Below are 26,999 nucleotides of genomic sequence, written 5' to 3' on the forward strand. Positions count from 1 at the left end.
TATATTGATACACATAAAAATCAAAATACATAACATCTTATTTAAAAAAAATATATAAATTAATAGTACTGTACTAAGAGATGATAGTTCAAATGTGCGCATTGCGACCAATCGGTACTCAACCTGGGTTTTCTACACAGAGATAATTTAAATGTATAATTGAATTTGTAATTATTGAATTAGAGGTATTTTTCTTCTTTAAAAAAAAAGAAGTTACTCTTTCTTTTATTTAGAAGGTCAGAAGCCAAAACGTGGAAACAATAAACCAATACATCATCCTAGTACAGCCTCTTCCCGTTAGATAGCCTCAGCATTTAGTTTCTCTCTCTAAAAGACTGGGCGTAGTCTACAGAATGGTGGATTAGATACTTCACTTTAAGTACTTCAGATAGCTGAAGTTAAATTGTGTTATTTCCTATTACTCATGTAAATGAAAGTAATGTAATTTAACGAATTTTCGGCCAAAGTATTTTTATCAGAAATGCATATCTTGTGAGGATTCTGTGTACAAAAAGAGATTTTTACAAATTAGTATGTGAATGAGAGAGAACGAGAGTGTTCTGTCTGTGAAGAGTTTGGCCAGCTTAACCAAAAAAACGTAAAATCGTAGATTGATAAAATTTGATATTTGATTTAGGTGTATTCTTTAAACTTTCAATACCGCAACAAACACGAGGATCTATTATTGTATTTGGAATATTTTTCATGTAAACTTAACGAAACAGCATTTTTCAGGGTGCTTTGAGTTAAGCTCGCCCCTAATCGTGTGCACGGTTTCTACACTATGAAACTCCAAAATGAAAGTATATCAGCCTACCGAAAGTATGATGTTCAGAAAGGCCCTTTCAAGTTTCCATAATTTCTTAGGCAGTAAATTAATCGATTCATTTTTGAACTTGAACATAACTAATGTACTTTTTTTCTTGAATCCAAACATAGAGAACCTTCAGTGTGGGCGAATCGTCTCGTCACAGTATCATTAGAACTCATATCATAGTATGTTTTAGTATAAATTCCAAATTTGAATAAAATTTAATTAAGAAATGCGGGCATGAGAAATTCACGTGAGAGGAGTCATCAGATTTTGTCAATACACTATGAAACTCCAAAAAGTCAGGAGCCTGTTTCCTTGACTTGGCGAGCGACAAAAGTTTGTCCTTAAATTAGAAGCCATATTGTTGTAAGTTTTTTCTTTTCAATTTAAAAATTAAGTTTTAAAATTATTCATATTTTTGTTGTGTAGGTGGTAAGATAGTACAATAATAAGTAATGCCACTTTAGAGGAAGGCCTTACCACCCACTCTCCACTTCCGGAGATCGATTTTCGCCGTAACCTTATTATAGCGTCTTCTTTTAGCACCTAAGCAAAATATCAAATTTCACGATCAAACTTTCTTTTTATAATTACGGTTGGTACACACAGGCCATTTTCTAAGAAGCACTTTCTTGGACCCTGCGGAGTTAAAAGTGGATTTTCCTGGTGAAATCTCAACGTTGAAAATCAGTTACTTTCCGTAGTTTTTTTCATTTATGAACAAATATCCAGACTACTCATAGGAGCTACATTCGTTAAAACAGGATCTAGACTTTCTTAACAAGTTCATTTTAAACTTCTCGGTCAAACGAATCTTCTTCCAAATCACCCAACCACCTTAGCCGGGAACGACGACCTTGAGTTCTTGCGCCTCTTGATCTTCCTTGTTGGTAGCTTCTGTTGCGACAATCGTTGGACGTGCTTAAGCCATTTTAACTTTCCATGGAGCGAATAAATTTAACTTCCGAAATGTTCATCATTTCCTCGGATTCACCATTCTCCGACACACATTTAGAGTCACAAATCTTCCGCAGTAATTTACTTTTCAAAATTCAGACAAACTTCTCATTCTCTTGGATCAGCACCCAAGGCGGCACTGGCTTAAGTTTGATTATGGTTTTATAGACAATTAATTTTTATTTTTTCGTGACAGATTTTTGAACCACAGAACCAGTTGCATACAAGCATCCAATTTACCTGCTGCAACTGTAGTTTTTGTATCTGTAGTCGCGACAACAACATTAAAGCTAGATAAATACCCTTCAAGGAAAAAAATAATAAATTTGTAAAGCAAAATACAAATAGAGATTCAAAAAAAATTAAAATAAATGTATCCATCAAATTTTAAAACTGGCGGCAAAGTAGCTTGCATAGCATTGTGGGCCGATAGAGGATATGTTGGAGGACCCTGGTGAATAGCCAATCAGATAGTGGGATTGTCGGCTTTCATTCATAAGCGTTATTGAACCTGGTTTCTGCAATCTGCTGCTCTATCTCTATAAGGTAAACTTACTGAGGTAAAACATAAAAGCAATATTTTTTTTTTTACAAGTTTATTCTATGTTTAAGTGGAAATAAGTTTAAATTACCTACTTCTACAGATTGTTAAGTGAAGTTTACTTTTGTTGTTGAAGCGGAGTAAATTCGTGCCATATAGAAGTGAGTAATAAACACTCTTGAAACATATGCACATCCCTTTGTAATATATGATTTTTTTGTTTGGTTACTAAATACTTGCATTACTTCCGTTCTTTTAGCCTAATCTTAAGATATAATTTGCGGAAGGTTGTTTATTGTATACTTGAACACTTTATTCAATTAATAAGAGTAGATTTTCAATAATGGAAACTTGTAAAGAAAAGAAAAAAAAAATTAAATTTTATTAGCTAGGTAATTTTTATTTTTATTTTACTAGAAACATGTCTGACCGTAAAGCAGTAATCAAAAATGCAGACATGTCTGAAGAAATGCAGCAAGATGCAGTTGATTGTGCGACTCAAGCATTAGAAAAATTTAACATTGAAAAGGTACGGTTTTTTTTTTTTTCTACTAATTGCTTTGCTAACTTAATTTTCATTATTAGCTAATTGCTCTTTTAAAATACTTTGCCCATTTCTCATTTACACAAGAATTTTCCACCCCAGGATTCTTTTTTAAATCCCCCCCACAAAAAAAAAATTGTAATTTCTAATTTAAGTCGTACCACTAAGCTATGGTTTAGTCTTTGACAATTTTTTTTTTTTTTTTTTTTGTCTCTCCTTAGTCTATATTGACTGCATTCTTTGTCCGTTTTTAATATTGATTTTATAATATTTTCATAAAGAAAAATACAATGGATTGAATTATAACATGGTATGAATGTACTTGTGTGGCTGTCATGAAGGTCAAAAGATCTCTCCTAACCGCCCTATTTTAGTCAGGCCAATCAATGAGCTTTGCCCAAGTTGTCAAGAAAGTAAAAAGCTGGGCATTTTTCTTTCTAATATGTACCTTTTTTATTTCTTGTTTTTTTAAATAAATCTGCAATTTATTAAATAGTTCAGAATTTATATATAAGTTATATATTACGATCTATGATTTGATAGATCAATATGAGTCATAACTCAATACTTGCTGGGAGTAACTTTAAGATTACTTTTAGAATTAATGACTGGGAGCGATTATAAAAAGAGACATTATTTATTGAATTAATAATTTTGGATTGTTTTTTTAAATATCTAGAAATCAGAAAAACAAAGTTTTTGAACAATTTTACTGATTCAGAATTACTGATATTTCCCGACAAACCAATTGTTACTACTTTCTCTTACACTACTAAGTAAGAGTAGTTACTGTAATCGTGCACGAATCTTCGATTATGAGTCTTCAGCAGAAAAGTCCATTTTGAGATACACTGAAGTAAATAAAATGTTTTTACAAAATGTTCTGTGTGTATTAATGCAACTAAAAAAATGAAAAATTGCTGGACTTTTCAAATTCTATATTTCGGTTAGGTGCCGATAGAGGATACCACAATAAACTTTACTTTTGGTCACAATCAGTTTACCAGAAGTACCTACCCATCATTGATTGGATATTACTTGTTTAGATTTCTTCGAAAGTGATTTTCTTTTAAGTAGGTACATATCGTTCGTGTTTGTTAAATTCCCCCCCCATCCGGAAAACGCAATGAAGAGGGAAAAAGGATTGAGTAGCTCCCTCTGAGGTACCACATTCCGAAATGCACGGTCCTAACTGAGAAGGGAGTTAAGTATTTTGCTGAAATCGATTTTAAAGCAAATTGCTCAAGGTGAAGTACCTCTTGGTTGAATAGATTGGTTCCTAGGCTTTTCTATGAGCTTGGTGTATGTGCATATATAATGAAGTGCTCATAGATTTATAGCTTAATCTAGAAAATTCTTTTTTTGGCAGTTCTAAAGGAGATGATGGGTAGGATTTAGTGTACTTGGTTCATATTTCAGTGTAATTTACGGCTATAAACTGAATTTACATTGTTGATAATTATTAAATATAACTGAAATATTCAGATTTTGAGCAAAATTTGTGAGTTGAGATCTAAAGAATTGCAGAATAATTGGCGAGAGTGTTCACACTAGATTATTTTGTTCGGCCAAACAAGTTGGCTTATCTAGGACATTCGGCGAGTCCTGTTCGCCACGGCTCTGCGGAGCTAAAGAAGCTTATTGTACCTCCTCACTCCCTTCTCTCTCTCTATTGTTGAAGAAAAGCCTTCTTTTTTACAGCTTAACCAACCCATCCCATTAGCTTAACGACCAATCGTTTTTGCGATATGATCTTTACCGGTGCCAGATGTTCATACGAAGGTGTCTCATACCACAATCTCGCAATTGTCAAACAAACAGAATATTTCTTCCTATTACCGATACAGTCTGTCCAAGAACTCCAGCTTAATCAACTCCCATCTGTGAAAAGGAAAGACTTCTAGTGACTACTTACAGCTCTAGTTGGAAGATCTCTTCTTTCTACAAGGTCCCAGGACTGTTGTGTATTTTACGGTGTTTCGACTTAATATTTAACAACAGTATGTTAACAATTTGGTAGATGTTTTGAAGCCCCAATAAATGTTTTACCACTCTCTAAAGGAGCGCAGAATTCAGGCAGATTATTTTCTTATTTCAAAGTAAGAACCACACAATGCAGCCCCTATCCTAGTTTTTGTTTTATTAGGTTATGAATTGGGTATGATTTTTTTTATTGTATAAGATTGGTCACTTGTAACCCCTGGGGCTCACCACCTCTGCGTTGTAGGGCATGGAGGCACATCGATTGCGGAGCAATAGTTTAAATGTTTGCCAAATGGTTCCGTTTGGATTGGTGTGGGTAATGTTGGCCCAATGTAGCTTTAATTGAAGGAAATAGAGGACTAGTCAAGTTCTGGGAGGCAGGGAACTATCACTATTGTCGACACAATTTTTTAGTTAAAACTCTAATTTTGTCAAAAAATTGAATTATGTGATTGTATCAAGAGGAAGTCGTGAGAGGTTCAATCAAGATGTCTGCTTATTCTCTGCGGAACACAAAGCTGGGTTTCCGGTGAAAAGCCAAAGAGTTCACCTTGCGATAGATGTATGATTTTGGTATATCGATTCTTTGAAAGGAAAAGCTGGGATCGCATGTAAGTTAGCAGGTGCTGCAGCGTTAGTAGGCAGATAGGTGAGTTGTAGGGTAGTGGTGCCTGGTACACGGCCTCGTCCCAATATTTCAAGTCGCCTTTCTTTCTTCATAACACCCCGTCACACTCAGTCATCAATCTAGGCTTTAGAGAGAATACAAAGAGCTTAGTAGGGCTGTTAGTTAGAGTATCTAAGCACATTTTTAGGGTTTTCTTTTTTCCCTGTAGGTTCCAACTTATTTATTTTCTATTTACAGCGATATACCTAAACCTATTTTTAATTATATGTATAAGTTTTTATTGCCATATGTCACTTGAAAATTGCACTTGATTGCAGAGGTTTTTAATACTGTTTGTTTCACGGAGCCCGTTAACAGAAAATTAAGGGCTTCAGACTCCAGTGACAGAGTTAAGGACACATATGCACAAACAAACTATTTATTTATTTTTACCTTCTTTATCAAATTGAGTTTTTTCGTGTGAAAAACCAAAATCTTTAGATACATTTTCACTATGGGCAGACATGAGGTGTTCTTTCAGTTCTGTTGGCTGCGTACTTCCATTCGCAAGAACTTGCCTCAAGAAAAACATGCAGCCTTTTGAGTCCCACTTCATTCATTCGTACAAGTAACACATTAAAATTAATTAATAAAAGTAATTTAGAGTTTTCAAATCCATAATTATGAACATTTACTATTTTAGGCTCACTCCTTGCAAACGACCACTATTATAAAAAATTCTGTTAATTATATTTATCACCTTAAATCTATATTCATATCTACATGTTTGTATATCCCATATTTTCAGAATGTACATGCTGAGAGTCCCTGAAATCTGTTTAAGTACGCCCCAAAGAGGCGCGTGCATCTCTGGAGCTTTTGAAAGAAATTGAGTTATTGTGGATATAACTGTTTTGAGATCTCCCTAAGTCTAGAAAAGTGTATTTTTGGAATCAAATGTGTAAATATTAATCTCTCTCTCTGTTTCTTTACAGGACATTGCTGCGCACATAAAGAAGGAGTTTGACAAGAAATACAATCCTACTTGGCATTGTATAGTTGGACGTAATTTTGGCAGCTACGTGACCCACGAGACAAGACATTTTATATATTTCTATTTGGGCCAGGTTGCCATACTCTTGTTCAAGAGCGGCTAAATATTGTACTAAATTTTGTTTTGGTATAAAATTGCCGCCCGTCCTTCACACACAGTTTTAAAAAACAAAACAAAAAGAAAGAACAAATTCACCGCCTTTTATTTCTTTAAAAAAAAATAAAATATTTTAAACAAAATCCACCACCGCTATCACCGACCTTCTCGCCCTCTTTTTCCTTCCTAGAATTCTGTTATGTGTTCTGTTTCTCTAGAACTAACCTCTTCCGGAACTAATAGAGAAGATCTTCGCTTTAATTACTAGAATATAACCGCTCATTAAACTTCTTTTTCATCTTTAATCTTTTCATGACCCTCGTTCTTCTTTTATTATTATTAAAAAAGAGAATCGAAGTGAAGAAAATTTGTTCTAGTTCAAGATCGTGACCTGTTCAAAAGATGTGTAGATTTTATCCGCCATGAACATGCTTTTGGGTTCTAGTTTCCTCCTTTTACAGAGAATTGATTCAACAGAAGAGAATTCTGACTTGCACAAAAAGTTCTTGTCACACCCACAATAACTGCCACTGTGTGTGTTTGTAAAAAAAAGTTGGTGAATATGTTGGTGCGAAGATCTGACAGAAGTCTCTCATCCATTCTTTCCGGTTCCCAAGCCCCCGGCCCTCCTAGGTAACCATATCTAGTTCACAGGACACTTGCGCTAGCTCCCTATTTTAGCTTTCCACTGCCAAATTTCCCACGTCACTGCGCTGAAACCCTTGAGAAGTACTTTGGCCTCACTGGCCTCAGATAGAATGTATGTGATACCTTTAGTGGCTAGCTGCAGAGGCAGCAACCCTGGCTTACACCTGGACTAATTGCTTAATATGTAATATGATCAAGTCCGCTCCTTAGGTTTTTGGCGCTCTATAACACAGATTCCTCTAGAAGTATCTCGTTTATCTGTTATAGTTCCACTTTTTCACTTCAATACTAGCAATTCTAACTTGTATTTCTGCTCTGTCTAATATTCAGATATTTATCTGATTATCCATCTGGACATTTCATTCCAATCTTGGTTTGGTGCTTCGAAGTCAATCATTTTTGCCTCTTTAGATTTTCCTAAAGTGCTTCTTGTTGCCGTTTATTTCCAGTTCCAAAAGAAAATGTCCGCTTCACGTCAGAGGCTTGGGTAAATCTGTGGTAGTTTTCTCCCCTTACATCATTGGTCTTGATACATATTTTCTTTATGTGTCTTCGTTATCATCATTGAAACTTACAAGCCAAAAACTTCATATACTTGAACCTACCTTCATCGTCAGCGTAACTTTTAAACTTGTTGAATAAATTCTCCTATTATATTCCAATTTCTTAAAAAAAATCACAAGCATATTCAAGCGGATAAATTCCAAAGGTATTTAGCCAACATTGAGGACCCAATTACCTTATAAAACACTCACCATTCTTTTAAGACCCATCAAAAAGAGATTCTTATCATTTAGAAATTCTTGCATTTATTTGAATTTCTTAAGATTTATTTATATAATTAATTAGGTGAGTTTTTTAAAAAATAGTTTGCAACCGCTAGAATCGAGGGCATATTTAGTATTTTATACTAAGTTTTAGGTTTACGTTAATTTCTTTTAAATTATTAATAAAAATTTATGTTGGTTGTAATTAAAATAGTTACTAAGACTAAGAATTTAAAAAAGAAAAACTCGATTTTTAGAATGCACTTGTCAATTTTATGAATGAGCAAAAAAAACGTACGATGCTTTTAAAATTTACTATTCTCCTATCAATTTTGAATTTTCTAACCCTTGAAACTTTTATTTATTTAAACAATTATTTTTTTTAATTTATGAATGAAATATAATAATTTCACAGAAAAAACAAATCCTTTAAAGACCTTGCCTATCCAATACTCTTCCTTTCTCTGTTTTATTTTTCCAAAGAAAAATCTTTTTCTTCATTGAAAATCCCTCGCACAAACAAATAAAATTATCCACTTTTTTTCAAAAGAAAAATAAAATAATTACCAGTGTGTCATTGAAAAATCCCGGTTTAAATTTTTTTTTCTCTTAGCCCGGGAACCATGTTTATTGATGTTAAATGTTAATCTATATTTAAAAGAAGAGGAAAAAAAATTATTTAAATGTTTTAGTCATTTTTTTATTTACTTTGGTCATTTAATTGATTTTATGTTGAAATTAAAAGAGAAAAATATATATATTTTAACTTTTAAGAATGTATTATATTACTAGAATTTTTTTTATTTAGTTTTTTCATATTATTCCAAACATTGTTCCTCATTCCGTTGTTGAACTTATTTTATTATTTTCTCTTACTACAGCAGATTTTTTTTTTTCTGTACATATTTATGTTTACCATTAACAAATTTTTTATATGAGTTGAAAATTAAAATAAAAAAAATTAATAATAAAAAACAAAAAATAAATATTTAAAAAATAAATAAGCGTCTTTGCTAATTTTATTTCCAAAAAAGTGCTATTTTTATTATTTATTACCTTTCTCATCAATAATTGTCTTTTTAATTAAAAAAGATTCGTTGGATACAGAGACATCGAAACGAGTGTTTCCTCTGAAAGCTTAAAAACGATCATCTGTTCGATCTCTCATGAGGGGTGTGTGTGAAAAAGTCTTTATTGTCTATTGTCTTGACTCAAGCTCAGTCGTGAAAGAAGTTTCGCATGTTTTGCACTTTCTATTGGGATTCCCTGCTTCCATTATTGCATTGGCCGCGTTGTCATTCTGTGTTCTCTTAAAATATTACATTTTAAGGCAAGCTCGGCGATGTTCTTTTCTGGATCTCTTAGTCCTTATGGAATAAAACGAAAGGCGAAGAAAACGTCTAGCTAAACAAGGTATGAGTATACATCTTCGATGAATAAAAAAAAAGGAATGAGTAGAAAACTCGAGTCACGGTAATGAAAAATCATCATTGCTCTTGATGAGCAATGTCCTAATGGAAATGGTTTGTTAATGCTTTTCTTAGGCCCATGACTACTTGTAAGCCAGTCTTTTCCGAAATAGGATTGCTGGTAGTAGTTCAGATTTTGAAATTTCATCTAATGGACAAGTGTTGACTCAGCATACTAAACTTTAAATATGATGCAGCTTTATACGGCTCTCTAATAAAATGATAACTTGCTAATAACCAGAGCTGAATTTTTTTAAAAGACTAGTAGATAAAATTAGACCTGTTTCTAAAACCCATGTTATCGTAGTCATGAGAATCGATTGAGATAGTAGATCAAGGTAATACTTATCGATCTTTGATGATAAGGTAGGGTACTTTCTCTAAATCAAACCAGCTTAGAGGTTGCAAACACAGCTTCGAAATTATTTTGTATATGGTAAGGTTTAGGTTTAGTCAAATAAGAAATAAATATATTGTGATGACTTGTGAAATCAGTGACATTGATTGGCAGTTCGGAGGTCTGGATTTGTTTTACTTAAACCGTTTAGGCTTAAATCTGCAAAAATAATAATCATTTATGCCCTTATATCTTGTTTACAGTTGTTGCAGCGTCTAGTGATGAAAAATTAGTAGGTAAAACTTTTGTCCAAATCAAGCTTACTATCAATAATGGAGCTAAAGTTGAACGTTTAAATCTAGAACTTTCTGTACAACAATTTTATTCATTGTTACATGATTTGGAAAAAGCAAGAACCAAGATGGAATATGGTTAAGGAATTGTGTAATGGGATTAATTAATTCAATATAAATAATGATATAATTCAACATATGTAAATATTTCGTAACTTAAAAAAAAAGAAAACTTTAAAATAAAAATATTTCTTACTGTAGTGAATTTTGCCTAGTGATCATTACTACAATAATCAGCTATTGTATCGACTACATTAATATTTCTTGTTTTGTTACGTTGTATGTAAATAGAGTTGGACCCAAGAAGGTCCGAAGCTTAATATATTAATAAACTACATCTATACTGAATTTGCTTGTCATTAAACCATATCTCCAAACAAACAAATAAAATACTAAAACCTCTCTTTTCATGGACAAAAAATTGCATCGTAAGACGTAATCTTGAAAAATTTAACTAACTTTTCCTTCCAGATTAATTATTTCTTTATATAGTTTAAAGCGCGTCAACATCTGAGGTCATAAGCAACCATTGCATTTTTCATTGCCTGCGTAGACTGTCGATTGGCAGTAAACTGTAACTGTAAAGAGAAAATTCTGGAGAACTTGGGGTTATTTAAGTTGTAACTATGGAAACATAGTACTCAAGAAAAGTGGTCAACATCTTACTTAATATTTACGTACGTTAAGTTTCTAACTATTGTCTTTCGAAATGGCTGTTTCAGCATTGACTGGATATCAAGTAACCAGTAAGTAAATGTGTAAACACTGTGACTAACTTCAATTTGTACTCATTTAATTAATTGTTATGGTTTTGAATTTCGTCTTTATTGCTGTATTATTATTACTCTGATACTTTGGTTTTTTCCTTGCAGCCAGATTTTCAGAAAAAACTCAAACAAAGTACAGAGAATCCGAGACCCAGACAGATCCATGGTATCCACCGTACAGAATTAATGCAGCATCTGGAACCGTTCCCGAATTAATAACTTTACACGAATTTACATGGGGTATGTTTTGGTTTAACAATATAAATATACTAAAACAGAATTGTAATATTTCTTTCAGAGCTTAAACTGAACACATGTTGCTATTGAGTGAATTTTCGCCCGGAAGATATAGAGAAATTTTTCCTTGGGATAAGATTGCTTGATCCTTGACCCCACTCCAGGCCATAGCATGGTTTTTGAAGCCACAAGAGCGAGTTCACTGCTCCATTCCCTCCATAAGGAAATGTTACAAACGAGTATAAAAGTTCTTGAAGAATCTGTATCTTTTAATCGCCTTTTCTTTAGCATAGCAAGCACCAAGATTTGTTCCGTCGAACTTCTGCCCGCCTTAAGAGAAATGGTTTTACTTTGTTTATTTAAATATAATTTGCTATAAAGACAATGTAGTTGGAATCATTTTGATGGCCATTTTATTTTCAAAGTTATGAATAATTAAAGAAGCTGTATTTTTGAAAAAAAAATATTAGAAAAAATATACATTTTTGAAAAATGTAGATTAATTAACGTTAAAATCACTTCATTTTTTATGTGTTTCGTACAGAATTTAAAAAACAAATAATTTTGGTTACTGAAGCGTCTAAATTAGGGAATATTTTGCATTTATTGTTATAATTTGAAATTGATTGATTGATAGTAATATATATATATATATATATATATATATATATATATATATATATATATATATAATGTATAATTATTTTGTGAACAAGCACAAATGTTTTGCGATTGATGGTTTGCTCGCCAAAATTATCACTGAGATATATATATCGCTGTGAATAACCAATGCTTTTTTATTTATTTATACTTTATAAACTTCAGGGAAAGGATTACCATACCATCTTCTAGATGTCTGGGCATTAGACAGGATTCGCAAAAGGAAGGCATGGGCCCAACTCTTCAACAAAGGTATATTTCCACCAAAGATCGTCAGAGAGGCAGAAATACAACTAGATCGGGATGACATAACGTTTATGGAGTTGGTATGTCTTCAATATATGTCTTTTTTACTTCCAATTTTTTGATATTTTCAAAAAATCAATTATGAACACTCACACGACTCACTTTCTCTTACTTCAATTCTCGAAATGGTAATGTACCCATTCTAACTTATACCTTAAAATTGCATAACAAAATTTTCAGGAACAAATTGCTCAAATAAAAACTTTTTGTCCATAAAAGAAAGAATTTAGTGAAAATCGAAGTATGCATTTTAGAGATACGTAGAAAAAAACTCATAAAAGTAAAAATGCAATGAATAAAGTGTCTCTAAAGTGGAATTTTCACCAAACTAGGAATTTTAAAGACACATTTGTTCCAAAAGTTTTTTAGAAATGTTTAATGCCATAAATTTTTTGTTTTCTTTAGAGAAGCTGCACCACGTGCTTCTTTTATTTAAAAAATTGGTGGAAACACGCAATTCAAAAGGAAATAAAGGGACAAAAATTATTACAAACAAAGAGGCACCGGGCTCTGCCATCCCTTGAAATGTGTTTGAAAATAGCTGGTTGATTTAAAGATAATTATTTAACCAATATTTTAATTAGTGATGATCAAATTTTGAAATTTGTTCTGCCAATTGTTTAATTTTAATTTTCTCAAATGATACCAATACTTTATCATCTTCCTGAGAAATCACCATCTGTTCTTTCGATTGGTGTTATTATCCTTTTTTTTTTTTTGGTAATTGCTAAAATATGTGTAATCCAATAAATAGGTGATTTTATATATATACATATATATTTTTTTTTTGTATGCCAAAAGAAAATAGATTACGATAATATTGAGAGATTTGAATTGGCGGAGCAAGAGCTTATAGCTAGACGGAATGAGAAAGCAAAGAAACGGAATGACAAAGTGGCCAAGGTAGTAGCAAAAACTGCCCAAGATTTAGCAACGAAAAAAACTTATATAAAAAAGTGTTTGGATAAAGGTGAGTTGAAACTATACATTTGTCAGTTTGTCACTTTCAGGCTAAAGCTTTTTAAGCATAAAATTTGAATTGCCTAAATTAGAAAGATCAGCTAGTTCTACTATAGCAAAAGCTGAACGGGTGTTTAGTGCAACGAACAATATTGTCACTAATCGTTTAAAAAGGGCCAAATTGATCGTGGACATAGTGCAGATCTTATGTCAATTTCATTATATGGAAAATGAATCAGTTTATGCAACCCATACTTTAAATTTCTCATAAACAAAAAAATAAATCTCTAGCTTGGTAATCCTTGATGTCCCTACACTGGTTAAACTTAAACCCAACAGATCTTGCTATCTTCTAACACATCATCAATGTACTCTTTGAATTGGAATCCCTCTGGTCCATGAGCATTCCCCAATACTTTAACTCCTGAAATGTTCAGTACCAGATACTTTTTACGTTTTATTTGTAACTGTTTATTTGTAAAAGAAATTTTAGGTATCCCTCTTTTCATTATAGATTTATTTTAAGGGTTTCTGGTTCGGCAGGCTTTCCTTATAATAGGGAAATCTGAAGTTTTGAAGCTAACCATTTTTTCCTGCGCCATTCGAGGCATTTCAGCGTATTTCTCCTGAAGTTCGATACGCTTCATACAAATACTTCATAAAGCCTTATCATATCATATCGCCGTCTTACTAAATTACTAAACCCTAGTATTGACGTACCAGTTCGATGTGTACGATAATGATCTCCGAAAATCACTGACATCATATGCTATATATTCGTAATTATAGTTACTTGGCATGTGTTAATAAAATATTTTGGCAGGAGAGCATATTGACTTGGATTTTTTCAATTGACAAATTCTTAAGTGCTTTACCAATGAGTTGTGTTATCGACTATCATTATGTTTTAATTTTTACCCGTTTATGTATTTTTGTTTGTATTTAAGCATCTCTTTTAAATAAATAAAATTAGTGAAATATTTTGTTCAAGAGATTCGTAAACTGAACAAAAAAGATCGTAGCATCAATTACTGCCGCCAAAATGACCTACTGGAAAAGTATTTGGAGAAATCATCGAATGTTTGCGTTTACCCATCCAGATATACAGTCGATAACAATCTCAAACATGAAAAGCTAGCTGTCACACTTGAGGATGAATTCGAGTGTAAGTACTTTTACTGTTAAAATACTAGCACAACTTTTAATAAAGGAATTGACACTTTGAATGGCAATTTCTTGTCTGATCGCATTAGTTTTGAAACGTTGTGAGTTTTCAAAATCGCATAGACGTTTGGTTCTATTGTGGTCTAAGTTTTGTTGTCTCATTCATTCGGCACCCTGAGCTATCTTCTAGACAGGAGCCCGCCACTTACAACGGTACTAAACCCGTTCAACGTTGTCCAAGAGCTGCCTTCAACAATAACTATTCTAAATATGTTCTTCTATTCGTCTTTTGCATAAAATTCAATACGAAATTGAAATTATTACAAGATAAGTTACCTATTTTTGAAAATTAAATAATCTTTGCAGCTTCATCAAATTAGTTTATTCAAGAAGGCACCTAGCAGCCAGCCATTCTATTGACCTGCAGTTGGTCAATTTAGAATAAATATCGCTATCTATTTATTGGTCAGTTCCTGTTCGCTCAAGCGCCCATTTTAGAAAAATGATTTTTTTTTAAATACATATAAATTTATTTTACTTCAGGCCAGCATTACTAACGTATGCGCCAGAATTTTATTTTAAACCATACAATTCTAATCAAATTATTAAGTTAAAAATCTCCTAAACTTTCTTGAAATTTTTATTTAAAAACGATTTTATATATATTTGTTACAGTACTGTGCAAAATCGATAACAACAGAATGTATAAAAAACCTTACAGATCTTATGTTAAAAAACATGTATGTAACAAACAATTTTGGCCTTCCTACCATTACCAAGACATACCATTATCCATTAAAAGTAAGTATAATTTTTTATTTTTTAAGGATATCACCCTTCCCCTTAAAAAAATAAAGCATTTAATAACTCTGTTAATTATTAACGTGAGAAAGACAAGTTAATGGTGTTCTAACTTCTAGATGGTGTTCTATTGCAGGAATGTCGAAGAACGATGAAGTACCTAATTTGGTGATTAGCAGTGTATCGGAACCAGAAAACGATGATCTACAGAAGGCCGTTGTTTACATTCAGAGATTAATCAGAGGACGAGCTGAACAAACTACGGTATTTGTTGGTTTACTAAAATAATAAGTTTGATAATTCGATGCTTCCCTCAGATTGTTGCCAATCTAGCTTGTTTTTTTAAGAGACGGTGTTTGATTGCAAAAAGGGCTCAAAGAAATTCAATTCCATTAAGTTTTTAAATAACCTTAAGGTTGCCGTTACCTTGTTGCAACTACTCTCCTTTATATTACTTAAGAAGTGACAAAGCTCTTTTCGTCGGTCTCCTAGGCACATATTTCTGCCATTAACCTTCACTTTCATGACAGTATATTATATAATGTAAAAGCGGAATTTTTACCTAGAAAAGCCGAAAGTTTCTACGATTTATTTGTTAGATTTAAAAAGAAGTTTCGGATCCCTCAAAATTCATCTTCAGTCTCATAATAAATAAAAATATAATTCAGGAACAAAACTTCATTATTAAATTGATTAATATTTTTTATACGGCTGAATTCTCTCTGCTGGCTAGAATTATAGTTGAAGTATCATTCAAAGTTCAAAACATTCATATTTTTTTAATTTTATTGATAGCTGCATTTAAAAAGAATAAAATTTTTGGATACTATTACCCTGTTACGAGATACCTACGGCTTTACTAGAGACACGAGAAAACAAGCCAGCGAACTAAGAATTCATTACGATACAGCCATCAGAAAGTATAACTTCCATACAAAAATAGTAAGTACTGCCAGATGTAACTCAACTTCTTCAAGCTTAGAAAGATCAAATTTTATAGGTTTTTTTTTTTTTTTGCTTAATATTTTGCTGTCAGTTGGGTACAGTAATGGGCGTGATCAACCAAGCTCAAAGCGCCGTGCTTAGCAGTATTTTGGATTTTACCAACAAGGAAATGACGCGAATGAGAAATGAACGAGTTGTGTTCGACTTGGTGAAAGGCGCACAAATGACCAGGTGGGGCAGGGAGAGTCGCGAAGGCGGTCTCAGACAGAAGGAACTACGGCGACGTCGCCAGCACGAGGAAATGCTTAAAACGGTAATTACATATTTTTTTTTCATTATTTTACTTACTCTGGTCACGTGATTCAGCCAACTCTCCTTACGGGTTCATTCAGTTTTCTAAGTTCAGCAATTAATTAAAGTTAATTGATTTGGTAAAGAAAACAAAAAAAATGCCTCGGAAAATTCAAATTTATCAAATATATATTCAAATTCATCGACAGCTCAAAATTCAAATGTTTGCTCGAAAATGGCTTTTGGGAAGCATCATCAAAAGTCAAAATCAGCACGATTGCGATTCTGCGTTGCTGCTATGATGAAAATTCTGAACTTAATCGGCGGCTAGATATTTTAAATTATTTGAAACTGATTGAGAGTCGAAAGATCTCAACAAATTCAGCAGTTTGCTGACATTTTCAATTACCAGATCGACATCAATGAATAATAATAATAATAATAATAATTTTTTTATTGCTTTAATTACAATTGTAAATAAGCATGGAGTTGTGTATAAATTCACACAAAAGAAAATAAATAAATAAAAAGCAGACAAAACTGAAAAAAAAACAATAAATCATAAACAGTATTGAAGAAAATAAATAAATTGAAAACAGCTATAATGATTAAAAGAATATAAAGCTTCCGCCTAAAATCAGTAATAAGGAAAAATGAAATAAATACCCTCAATAAACATGATAACCAAACGAAAGAAAAAAAAATAAACATTAAAATAATAATTAATTCACCCATATAAAAATAAATATACATACATAAATTTATAACAGAATAAAATACAAAAACTTCAAAATAAAGATCATTTACATTTATAATTTCACGATTTAGTAACTGAATAATACATTAATTTTTGACACAAAATTTCTACTAACAGAGTCTACTTTTTTGGAGGGGGAGTAGATAAATCTTGAGCACAACTGGTAGCCGTTAAAGGAGGCACCTTTGGTTTCAGAAACCCCAAAATTCGACCAGATTGTGATTTCTTAAGTTTTCTCTTTTTGGCTGATCTGTCGATCCCTTGAGAAGTCAAAACATCTTCAGTTTCTGTATCTTCTCCAGTTGCTAAGGAAGATCCATCTTCTAAGTCAACTGGAACTTCATACCCATATTTCATCAGATCACTTTCGCTCTTGATTAACACAACTTTTAGACCTTCTTCTTTTCGAATCAATATTTTACCATTTCTGGACCAACAGTATTTTACTTTACCAGATTTCTGCAGCTCCTTTGCTTTACTGAATAATCTGTAAGTTTCCGAACCCATATCGTCAGATATATATATTCGCTTCAAAGTCGCCTCACTAATACCAGACAAAATTTTAGTATTAATTAATTCTTTTTTCACCCAAAATAATTTAAAAAAATTATTTTTCAGATCTCTTCTTACAAATTTTAAGATAATAGGCGGATTTGGCATAAAACTCTTCCTTTTTAAACGATAGAAAAAGTCCAAATCATTTTCATCAATAGAGCAACCAATAAATTCACCAATAGCTTTAATAATACAGAGGAGATTTTCATTTTCAGAGTAAGGAATGTTGGTCAATCTGACTCTATTGCCATAACGAAACTGTTCATAATCAACCATTAAAGAGTTCAAATAGATTAATTTTTTTTCAAACATCACATTTTCTTTCCTTAATTTATCACTTTTAACATTTAAAATTTTCAAATCATTTTTCAGACTATTAAAATCAGATTTTATCTCAGTCTTTAAACTACTAATACTGGATGAGAGACCTTGATTTTCTATTTTTAACTCAGAAAACCTTTGCTGAATGGTATTTAAAATTTGATTTATCTGGCCAATTTCTCCAAGAAGTATTTCAAATTTATCATTACTATCGTTGGTGCCCATTTTAGTAGAAAAGATAATATATATATCAGGGCTAGTACATATACATATATACCTTCAGTGCGTAAATGGCTGCAAATCTAAAAAGATGATACTAACTTGAACTTTAGAATAGAGCGAGACAGACAAACAAAACTTCTTCTCAAATAAACACTGCCACTGTCTCCCCACCACCAAGTTCCTACAGTCCACTGATAATTTTATTAATATGAAAATTAATTTTAATTAATATCTTTAAAACTGCTCGTCAGAATTTCACTAAATTTCACAAGTGCACAGAATATCCTTTAATAAACACGTCTGCCAAAAATCGTGAATCAAATCAGCCTAGAAACCACTTAGAAATCAATTAAAACAGCACACGATGTGCACAGTAACAAAGACAAAACACAACTGACATCAATGAATACAGTGGTTTTTATTGAAAATATTATGCAAACCCTGAAACTTAACATAACTTCTAAAGGAGTTCACAGATCTAAAAACATTTTGAAAATAGTAGCTGTAAGTTCTGCTTTAAGTAATTCTAAGTTTAGCTTTTTCCAGAGAAGTGAATTTCATGAATAAAATTTTAAAGAAAAAAAAAAACGATTGACAGTGAAGAACTAGAAGAGCAAATGAGGGCTCTTTGACTTAGGAAAGCAAAAGTTGCCTGGAGCTTGAATGGCCATTATTCGAAGGAATCGAACAACGAATACATTTTTAACCGTTACTTTTATTTGTAGTTTAATCGAATTTATGAAAACAAATCGTAGCACTTGATAGTGACTAACAAAAAATATTTTTCTTCTTTAATTTGATTGAAGCACCGATAAAAGATTAGGGATAATAGTTTATTCACTATTCGAATTCTTGAAATAATGTCCATTCCTGTCCACAGTTGGAAACTATTCAAAGACTAATAATGGCTGAGTATCGTCTTGTTGTATCTCTCTTCACGAATAATACTTGGTGCCGATAAATGTTTAGTTAAATTTTATTAAATAACTAATAGAAATAAATTAATAATCCATGGTTTTCATACTTTGGCAATGATCTCTGGTTTTCAGGTATCTAAAGCACATGAAGTATATGTTGACGAATTCTTGGCGAACTTAATGGATGAAGCGTTTATGGTTGGGGCCGAAGAGGAAGCCAGAGAAGCGACTGAAGCTAAGGCAGACTTAACTGATGAAAGGTTATACAAATATAATTCCTTGAGAATTTTCTAAGGTTTCAATTGATTAAAAAGGAACACGAAAAACTAAAATCTAAACCACCACTCCCTCAAAAAAAAACAAAAAAAAACACATGTTTTGGGGAGATTTCGGAATACCCAGTTAAAAAATGTTGGTAAAGTATCGAAAAATATTTAAAAAAAAAAAAGAAAGAAAGAAAAAGGTATGTGAGTTAGAACGTTAGAGAGTAGAAGTAAGAGAAGGTCGTGTGAATCTTCACAGCAGATTTTTAGTTATATTGTGTGAAATTCTTTTCAACAGGTTTTTCGAGCGGACTAATGAAGCGATCGAAAGAGACATGATAATTACAAGACTCACTTTCTCCTATCTTATACCCGAATCTGTTCGCTTACCAAGTAGATTGGAGGTAATTTACTTGATAGTTTTGTAAAGAAATCCTGAAAACTGAAACAGTAGTTTTGTAATATATTGATTGGGCTTCTTCTGCTTGATTGATTGTTTAACTTCCCAAATAAAAGTCCACTTTTAGGGAAGAAAGCCCGCTTATATAAACAATTCAATCACTGTAGATTAAGTCTTGAACCCATGATGAAGAAAGAAGTAAAGTTAGGCCATTACTGTTTCGTAAAAAATATTCTGAAAAATATTCAAGCTATGTGAACCTCTCTAAATTTAATTTAGAGATTATTTTTTATTTCAGATTTTTTTTTTGTTTTATCTTTTCCGACAACAATTAATAAAGTTTATTATTTCCTGTCCCATTTTTGAGAATAGAGAATTAGTTCACTGATGTTTTGAGATCTAATTATTAATTATTAGAGACCTATAAACAAAATAGGATTTATAAAATAAAATAAGTTATTTCCCACAAATTCTTTTTACGTTTTATAATCGGCAAAATCATGAATGATTTCAAAAATTGTTGTTCACGATAACGCTCCATGATCTAATAATCTGAAATGTTTTATAAATAAAGGTGGAAGCCAGACAAGAACGTCACCGACGCGAAGCGTATTTAGCAATATTTGGAAACGAAGAAAAAGACATTCCAGGTAATTGTTTATATTACTTACCTTTGAAATTTTTTTTTTTAAATTAACTTTGATTTATATTCCCCGTCTAGACGATGAGACCAAGTCAGAGAAAGAATTAAGAGAGTTAAGGGTGAAAAAGAATCAAGAAGCAATCGCAGAATATCAGGTGTAGTACTTATTTTATTATTTTAAAAATTGGCCCAATTTTTTTTGCGTAGATACTTACTAAATACATTGCTTGAAAAGCAAAAATGATAATTATTTACGTACATACAATGGTATTGTGGTGATGGTTTCATGATCATAACAATAATTACATATCTAAGTAATTAAATTCAAGTGTAAAATTTGTTTTAATTAGTAATCAATCATTAGTAAGCGACTGAAGTAAGTTGAAACAATCTAGGATGGAAAAACAAATTACAGTTAAAAGAAAAAGGTTATCATTTATTCAAAAATTTATTGGATTACTGCACCTACCGCTTAAAATTGAAAATTGGATAAAATGAGAACTTACAACCCCAAGATTAAGGTTGTTTACTCATCTTAAGTTCTTCTTAGTCGATTATCCAATAATAACCAGTGAGTGCCATTTTGAGAGCCCATAATTTATCATCTGTATAATTATAATAATAGTTTTCAATTTTTTATAACCGTAAGTGCCCTAGTTTAGGTAGATGTTAGTTTAAGATATCAAATTATTTTTTAAGATTAACTTAGATTCCAAAAGACTAGATTGGCCAGAAAGATCAATACTTTTGCAATCAAGAAGGATTTAAGGATATCCTTCAAATTATAGCATCTCTTAGACTAGTTTAATTAGGACTTGTGAGAGTCTGGTGAGGAACTCCTGGGCAATGTATGAAGGCCGTGGATTTTACTTCTCCGAACAAGTGAATAGGTCCCTATTACCAGTCTTTGGTACTGAATCCTTCTGACACTGACCTTCTGCAGTGTCCTTGGCTCTTCCTTCTGAACAGAATTCAGAATTTACACAGACTATTCTTTGCGCAGTCCTAGAGCCTCTGCTCATTTCCTCTGAGAACATTTTCCTTTGGCTATATTGTATCAATCTTGCAGATAATGGCGAGGCCCGAACTAGGTATAGAACATGATCAGATCCACGATTATTTGAAAGAGTTCCTGATGGAAGCCGTGGAAAGGATGCAATACGCTGAAAAAGAATCACAAGATTTTGAACTTCCTATCACTTTCAACGTCCCGTCGTTAAGTTCTGTATCCGCATCTTCTCTTACTACCAGTGGTAAGCTTTCATTCTACAGTTATTAATTTATTTACCCGATTCTTAAGGAAATTAAGGCAATAATTGGGGTAATTGATTAATTCATCTAAAACACTGATTAAAGTAACACTCTTTATCTACAATCTATATTATCAAATGAAGTGAGCTTCTAATGTTGATAATCATTCTTACCTTTATATTATTGCCGTTTTAAAATTATTTTTGAAGTACGTCATTCAACAAAACTTATAAATGCCAGCGTTTCGATCTATCGTACAAGGCATGTGGGTGTTGTACTTATTGCTTAAATTGTAACGTATAGACGTTATAATTTAATCAATAAGAATTTAAGACTGTAATCTATAGATTCTGACATTTTAAAGTAATAAACGATTCAGCATAAAATACGGTTTTAAAAACTTTAAAATGTTGATAAGAAATAAATATGACTCAATTAATCACAGTTTAAAAAACGTTTGAGAGCTAGTACCCAAAGAATAGTAATAAGAGAAATTTTTATAATTATTCGAATCACAAGTTTTAATCATTCATTTTTCACAGATGAGAGTTCCTCGACGGATGAAGACAGTGAAGCAAAGATTCTATTCGATACGTAATCTAGCAGCGAATCTAAATCTTCGCCGATTTACTTGTAATTAAATTTTCATTCTATCATTACAAGAAATCCAAAAAACTGGTGTTTTTTTTTCATCATTCCCATTTTCTATTTTCTATTATTATAACCATTATTTAACTAAATACAATTATACAAATGTAACCAGAACAAAAGGTATACACCATGGCAAATGCCGTCTGCTGGAGTTGCTGCTTATAGAAAATAAAAAATTAATAAATTCAGATAAATGAATGACAAAGACCATTTTCTACTTAAAATTATTAAAATTTCTTGAATAGTTATCTGTGTGAAAATTTACGTTTATTGTATCACCTCCGAACTATATACCATCGAGATCCATAAAAGCCGTATCTACCGTATCTAAAAATTCCAAATTGAAAGATAATTCATTCATTAAATTCATTTCGACCGTCGACAATTTGAACGATTTACAGAACACCCTCTTAGTAGGTGTAAGAGCATGATGGCACTTTAGTCACTTAGGGAAGCTTTACACGCTTCTACGTGCTGAATTTTAGCAAAATAAGAACAAGAGTTGAAATATTAGTAACAATAGTTTTAGAGAGGGCCTGGCCTGTATGAGGCAACCACTTCTTCAAACGATACACAGCATTGCGACCTCTAAAAGTGCGTATCTAAATAATTTTTTGATATTTCACCTGTTTATGGAGACAACTATTGTCTATAATTGTGTAAAATATAGTAAAAATCTATCAAGCAAAAATGGAGATATTTAATGTTAAAGTTTGCTTCCGTTTTACAAAGTGAAATGTTTGATTTCAAAAATCTCGTAAACTACTCAATAGATTTTGTTTATATTCCATCTCTATATGCAGACTACTATTGTCTATAATTGTGTAAAATATAGTAAAAATCTATCGAGCAGAAATGGAGATATTTAGTGTTAAAGTTTGCTTCGGTTTTACAAAATAAAATCTTTGATTACAAATATTTCGTAAACTACTCGATAGATTTTGTTTATATTCCATCTGTATATGCAGACTATTATTGTCCAAAATTGTGTAAAATATAGTAAAAATCTATCGAGCAGAAATGGAGATATTTAGTGTTAAAGTTTGCTTCCGTTTTACAAAGTGAAATCTATGATTTCAAATATTTCGTAAACTACTCGATAGATTTTGTTTATATTCCATCTGTATATGCAGACTATTATTGTCCATAATTGTGTAAAGTATAGTAAAAATCTATCGAGCAGAAATGGAGATATTTAGTGTTAAAGTTTGCTTCCGTTTTACAAAGTAAAATCTTTGATTTCAAATATTTCGTAAACTACTCGATAGATTTTATTTATATTCCATCTATGTATGCAGACTATTATTGTCCATAATTGTGTAAAATATAGTAAAAATCTATTGAGCAGAAATGGAGATATTTAGTGTTAAAGTTTGCTTCCGTTTTACAAAGTAAAATCTTTGATTTCAAATATTTCGTAAACTACTCGATAGATTTTCTTTATATTCCATCGGTATATGCAGACTACTATTGTCCATAATTGTGTAAAATATAGTGAAAATCTATCGAGCAGAAATAGAGATATTTAGTGTTAAAGTTTGCTTCCGTTTTACAAAGTAAAATATTTGATTTCAAATATTTCGTAAACTACTCGATAAATTTTGTTTATATTCCATCTGTATATACAGACTGCTATTGTCCATAATTGTGTAAAATATAGTAAAAATCTATCGAGCAGAAATGGAGATATTTAGTGTTAAAGTTTGCTTCCGTTTTACAAAGTAAAATCTTTGATTTCAAATATTTCGTAAACTACTCGATAGATTTTCTTTCTATTCCATCTATATATGCAGACTATTATTGTCCATAATTGTGTAAAATATAGTAAAAATCTATTGAGCAGAAATGGAGATATTTAATGTTAAAGTTTGCTTCCGTTTTACAAAGTGAAATCTTTGATTTCAAATATTTCGTAAACTACTCGATAGATTTTCTTTATATTCCATCGGTATATGCAGACTACTATTGTCCATAATTGTGTAAAATATAGTAAAAATCTATTGAGCAGAAATGGAGATATTTAGTGTTAAAGTTTGCTTCCGTTTTACAAAGTGAAATCTTTGATTTCAAATATTTCGTAAACTACTCGATAGATTTTCTTTATATTCCATCGGTATATGCAGACTACTATTGTCCATAATTGTGTAAAATATAGTAAAAATCTATTGAGCAGAAATGGAGATATTTAGTGTTAAAGTTTGCTTCCGTTTTACAAAGTGAAATCTTTGATTTCAAATATTTCGTAAACTACTCGATAGATTTTCTTTATATTCCATCTGTATATGCAGACTATTATTGTCCATAATTGTGTAAAATATAGTAAAAATCTATTGAGCAGAAATGGAGATATTTAGTGTTAAAGTTTGCTTCCGTTTTACAAAGTAAAATCTTTGATTTCAATTATTTCGTAAACTACTCGATAGATTTTCTTTATATTCCATCGGTATATGCAGACTACTATTGTCCATAATTGTGTAAAATATAGTAAAAATCTATCGAGCAGAAATAGAGATATTTAGTGTTAAAGTTTGCTTCCGTTTTACAAAGTAAAATCTTTGATTTCTAATATTTCGTAAACTACTCGATAGATTTTCTTTATATTCCATCTGTATATGCAGACTACTATTGTCCATAATTGTGTAAAATATAGTAAAAATCTATCGAGCAGAAATGGAGATATTTAGTGTTAAACTTTGCTTCCGTTTTACAAAGTAAAATCTTTGATTTCTAATATTTCGTAAACTACTCGATAGATTTTCTTTATATTCCATCGGTATATGCAGACTACTATTGTCCATAATTGTGTAAAATATAGTAAAAATCTATCGAGCAGAAATAGAGATATTTAGTGTTAAAGTTTGCTTCCGTTTTACAAAGTAAAATCTTTGATTTCTAATATTTCGTAAACTACTCGATAGATTTTCTTTATATTCCATCTGTATATGCAGACTATTATTGTCCATAATTGTGTAAAATATAGTAAAAATCTATCGAGCAGAAATGGAGATATTTAGTGTTAAAGTTTGCTTCCGATTTACAAAGTAAAATCTTTGATTTCTAATATTTCGTAAACTACTCGATAGATTTTCTTTATATTCCATCGGTATATGCAGACTACTATTGTCCATAATTGTGTAAAATATAGTAAAAATCTATCGAGCAGAAATGGAGATATTTAGTGTTAAAGTTTGCTTCCGTTTTACAAAGTAAAATCTTTGATTTCTAATATTTCGTAAACTACTCGATAGATTTTCTTTATATTCCATCGGTATATGCAGACTACTATTGTCCATAATTGTGTAAAATATAGTAAAAATCTATCGAGCAGAAATGGAGATATTTAGTGTTAAAGTTTGCTTCCGATTTACAAAGTAAAATCTTTGATTTCTAATATTTCGTAAACTACTCGATAGATTTTCTTTATATTCCATCGGTATATGCAGACTACTATTGTCCATAATTGTGTAAAATATAGTAAAAATCTATCGAGCAGAAATGGAGATATTTAGTGTTAAAGTTTGCTTCCGTTTTACAAAGTAAAATCTTTGATTTCTAATATTTCGTAAACTACTCGATAGATTTTCTTTATATTCCATCGGTATATGCAGACTACTATTGTCCATAATTGTGTAAAATATAGTAAAAATCTATCGAGCAGAAATGGAGATATTTAGTGTTAAAGTTTGCTTCCGTTTTACAAAGTAAAATCTTTGATTTCTAATATTTCGTAAACTACTCGATAGATTTTCTTTATATTCCATCGGTATATGCAGACTACTATTGTCCATAATTGTGTAAAATATAGTAAAAATCTATCGAGCAGAAATAGAGATATTTAGTGTTAAAGTTTGCTTCCGTTTTACAATGTAAAATCTTTGATTTCTAATATTTCGTAAACTACTCGATAGATTTTCTTTATATTCCATCGGTATATGCAGACTACTATTGTCCATAATTGTGTAAAATATAGTAAAAATCTATCGAGCAGAAATAGAGATATTTAGTGTTAAAGTTTGCTTCCGATTTACAAAGTAAAATCTTTGATTTCTAATATTTCGTAAACTACTCGATAGATTTTCTTTATATTCCATCGGTATATGCAGACTACTATTGTCCATAATTGTGTAAAATATAGTAAAAATCTATCGAGCAGAAATAGAGATATTTAGTGTTAAAGTTTGCTTCCGTTTTACAAAGTAAAATCTTTGATTTCTAATATTTCGTAAACTACTCGATAGATTTTCTTTATATTCCATCTGTATATGCAGACTACTATTGTCCATAATTGTGTAAAATATAGTAAAAATCTATCGAGCAGAAATGGAGATATTTAGTGTTAAAGTTTGCTTCCGTTTTACAAAGTAAAATCTTTGATTTCTAATATTTCGTAAACCACTCGATTTGTTTTTGTTTATATTCCATCTGTATATGCAGACTACTATTGTCCATAATTGTGTAAAATATAGTAAAAATCTATCGAGCAGAAATGGAGATATTTAGTGTTAAAGTTTGCTTCCGTTTTACAAAGTAAAATCTTTAATTTCTAATTTTTCGTAAACTACTCGATAGATTTTCTTTATATTCCATCTGTATATGCAGACTATTATTGTCCATAATTGTGTAAAATATAGTAAAAATCTATCGAGCAGAAATGGAGATATTTAGTGTTAAAGTTTGCTTCCGTTTTACAAAGTAAAATCTTTGATTTCAAATATTTC

At 31.3% G+C, this 26,999-nt stretch overlaps 2 protein-coding genes across 6 annotated transcripts; both read left to right on the forward strand.

Annotated features, from left to right (window-relative positions):
• Positions 1 to 2,207: 2,207 nt before the first annotated feature.
• LOC141452100 (dynein light chain 1, cytoplasmic-like) lies at positions 2,208 to 8,886 on the forward strand. 5 transcript variants are annotated; one of them, XM_074123959.1, is made up of 4 exons: positions 2,240 to 2,331; positions 2,416 to 2,473; positions 2,730 to 2,841; positions 6,442 to 8,886. In XM_074123959.1, exons 3-4 carry the CDS (start codon positions 2,734 to 2,736, stop codon positions 6,601 to 6,603), a joined length of 270 nt encoding a protein of 89 aa, XP_073980060.1. In that variant the 5' UTR covers positions 2,240 to 2,331; positions 2,416 to 2,473; positions 2,730 to 2,733; the 3' UTR covers positions 6,604 to 8,886. The 5 variants fall into 5 exon arrangements, with proteins under 5 accessions (XP_073980062.1, XP_073980060.1, XP_073980061.1 ...); XM_074123960.1 differs by having other exon boundaries at positions 2,246 to 2,317; XM_074123961.1 differs by lacking the exon at positions 2,416 to 2,473 and having other exon boundaries at positions 2,208 to 2,317.
• Positions 8,887 to 9,840: 954 nt separating this feature from the next.
• LOC141452099 (cilia- and flagella-associated protein 91-like) lies at positions 9,841 to 22,325 on the forward strand. Its single transcript, XM_074123956.1, has 16 exons — positions 9,841 to 9,998; positions 10,081 to 10,916; positions 11,043 to 11,177; positions 12,000 to 12,160; positions 12,942 to 13,110; positions 14,092 to 14,265; positions 14,940 to 15,065; positions 15,202 to 15,329; positions 15,861 to 16,007; positions 16,102 to 16,323; positions 19,206 to 19,333; positions 19,635 to 19,740; positions 20,311 to 20,386; positions 20,458 to 20,534; positions 21,449 to 21,632; positions 22,173 to 22,325. Exons 2-16 carry the CDS (start codon positions 10,880 to 10,882, stop codon positions 22,226 to 22,228), a joined length of 1,926 nt encoding a protein of 641 aa, XP_073980057.1. The 5' UTR covers positions 9,841 to 9,998; positions 10,081 to 10,879; the 3' UTR covers positions 22,229 to 22,325.
• The last annotated feature ends 4,674 nt before the right edge of the window (positions 22,326 to 26,999 follow it).

Source organism: Rhodnius prolixus, unplaced genomic scaffold (assembly GCF_049639745.1).
Source record: "Rhodnius prolixus isolate KJV_2025 unplaced genomic scaffold, Rpr scaffold_38, whole genome shotgun sequence".
Taxonomy (NCBI): Eukaryota; Metazoa; Arthropoda; class Insecta; order Hemiptera; family Reduviidae; genus Rhodnius; species Rhodnius prolixus.

Excerpts from the sequence above, each read along its gene's own strand:
- LOC141452100 (XM_074123961.1), top strand. The coding sequence starts at position 2,734 with ATGTCTGACCGTAAAGCAGTAATCAAAAATGCAGACATGTCTGAAGAA. Across the intron at positions 2,842-6,441 it reads AAAAATTTAACATTGAAAAG|GACATTGCTGCGCACATAAA; the intron begins GTACGGTTTTTT and ends GTTTCTTTACAG.
- LOC141452099 (XM_074123956.1), top strand. The coding sequence starts at position 10,880 with ATGGCTGTTTCAGCATTGACTGGATATCAAGTAACCA. Across the intron at positions 19,741-20,310 it reads GCTTACCAAGTAGATTGGAG|GTGGAAGCCAGACAAGAACG; the intron begins GTAATTTACTTG and ends TTATAAATAAAG. Across the intron at positions 20,535-21,448 it reads AAGCAATCGCAGAATATCAG|ATAATGGCGAGGCCCGAACT; the intron begins GTGTAGTACTTA and ends TCAATCTTGCAG.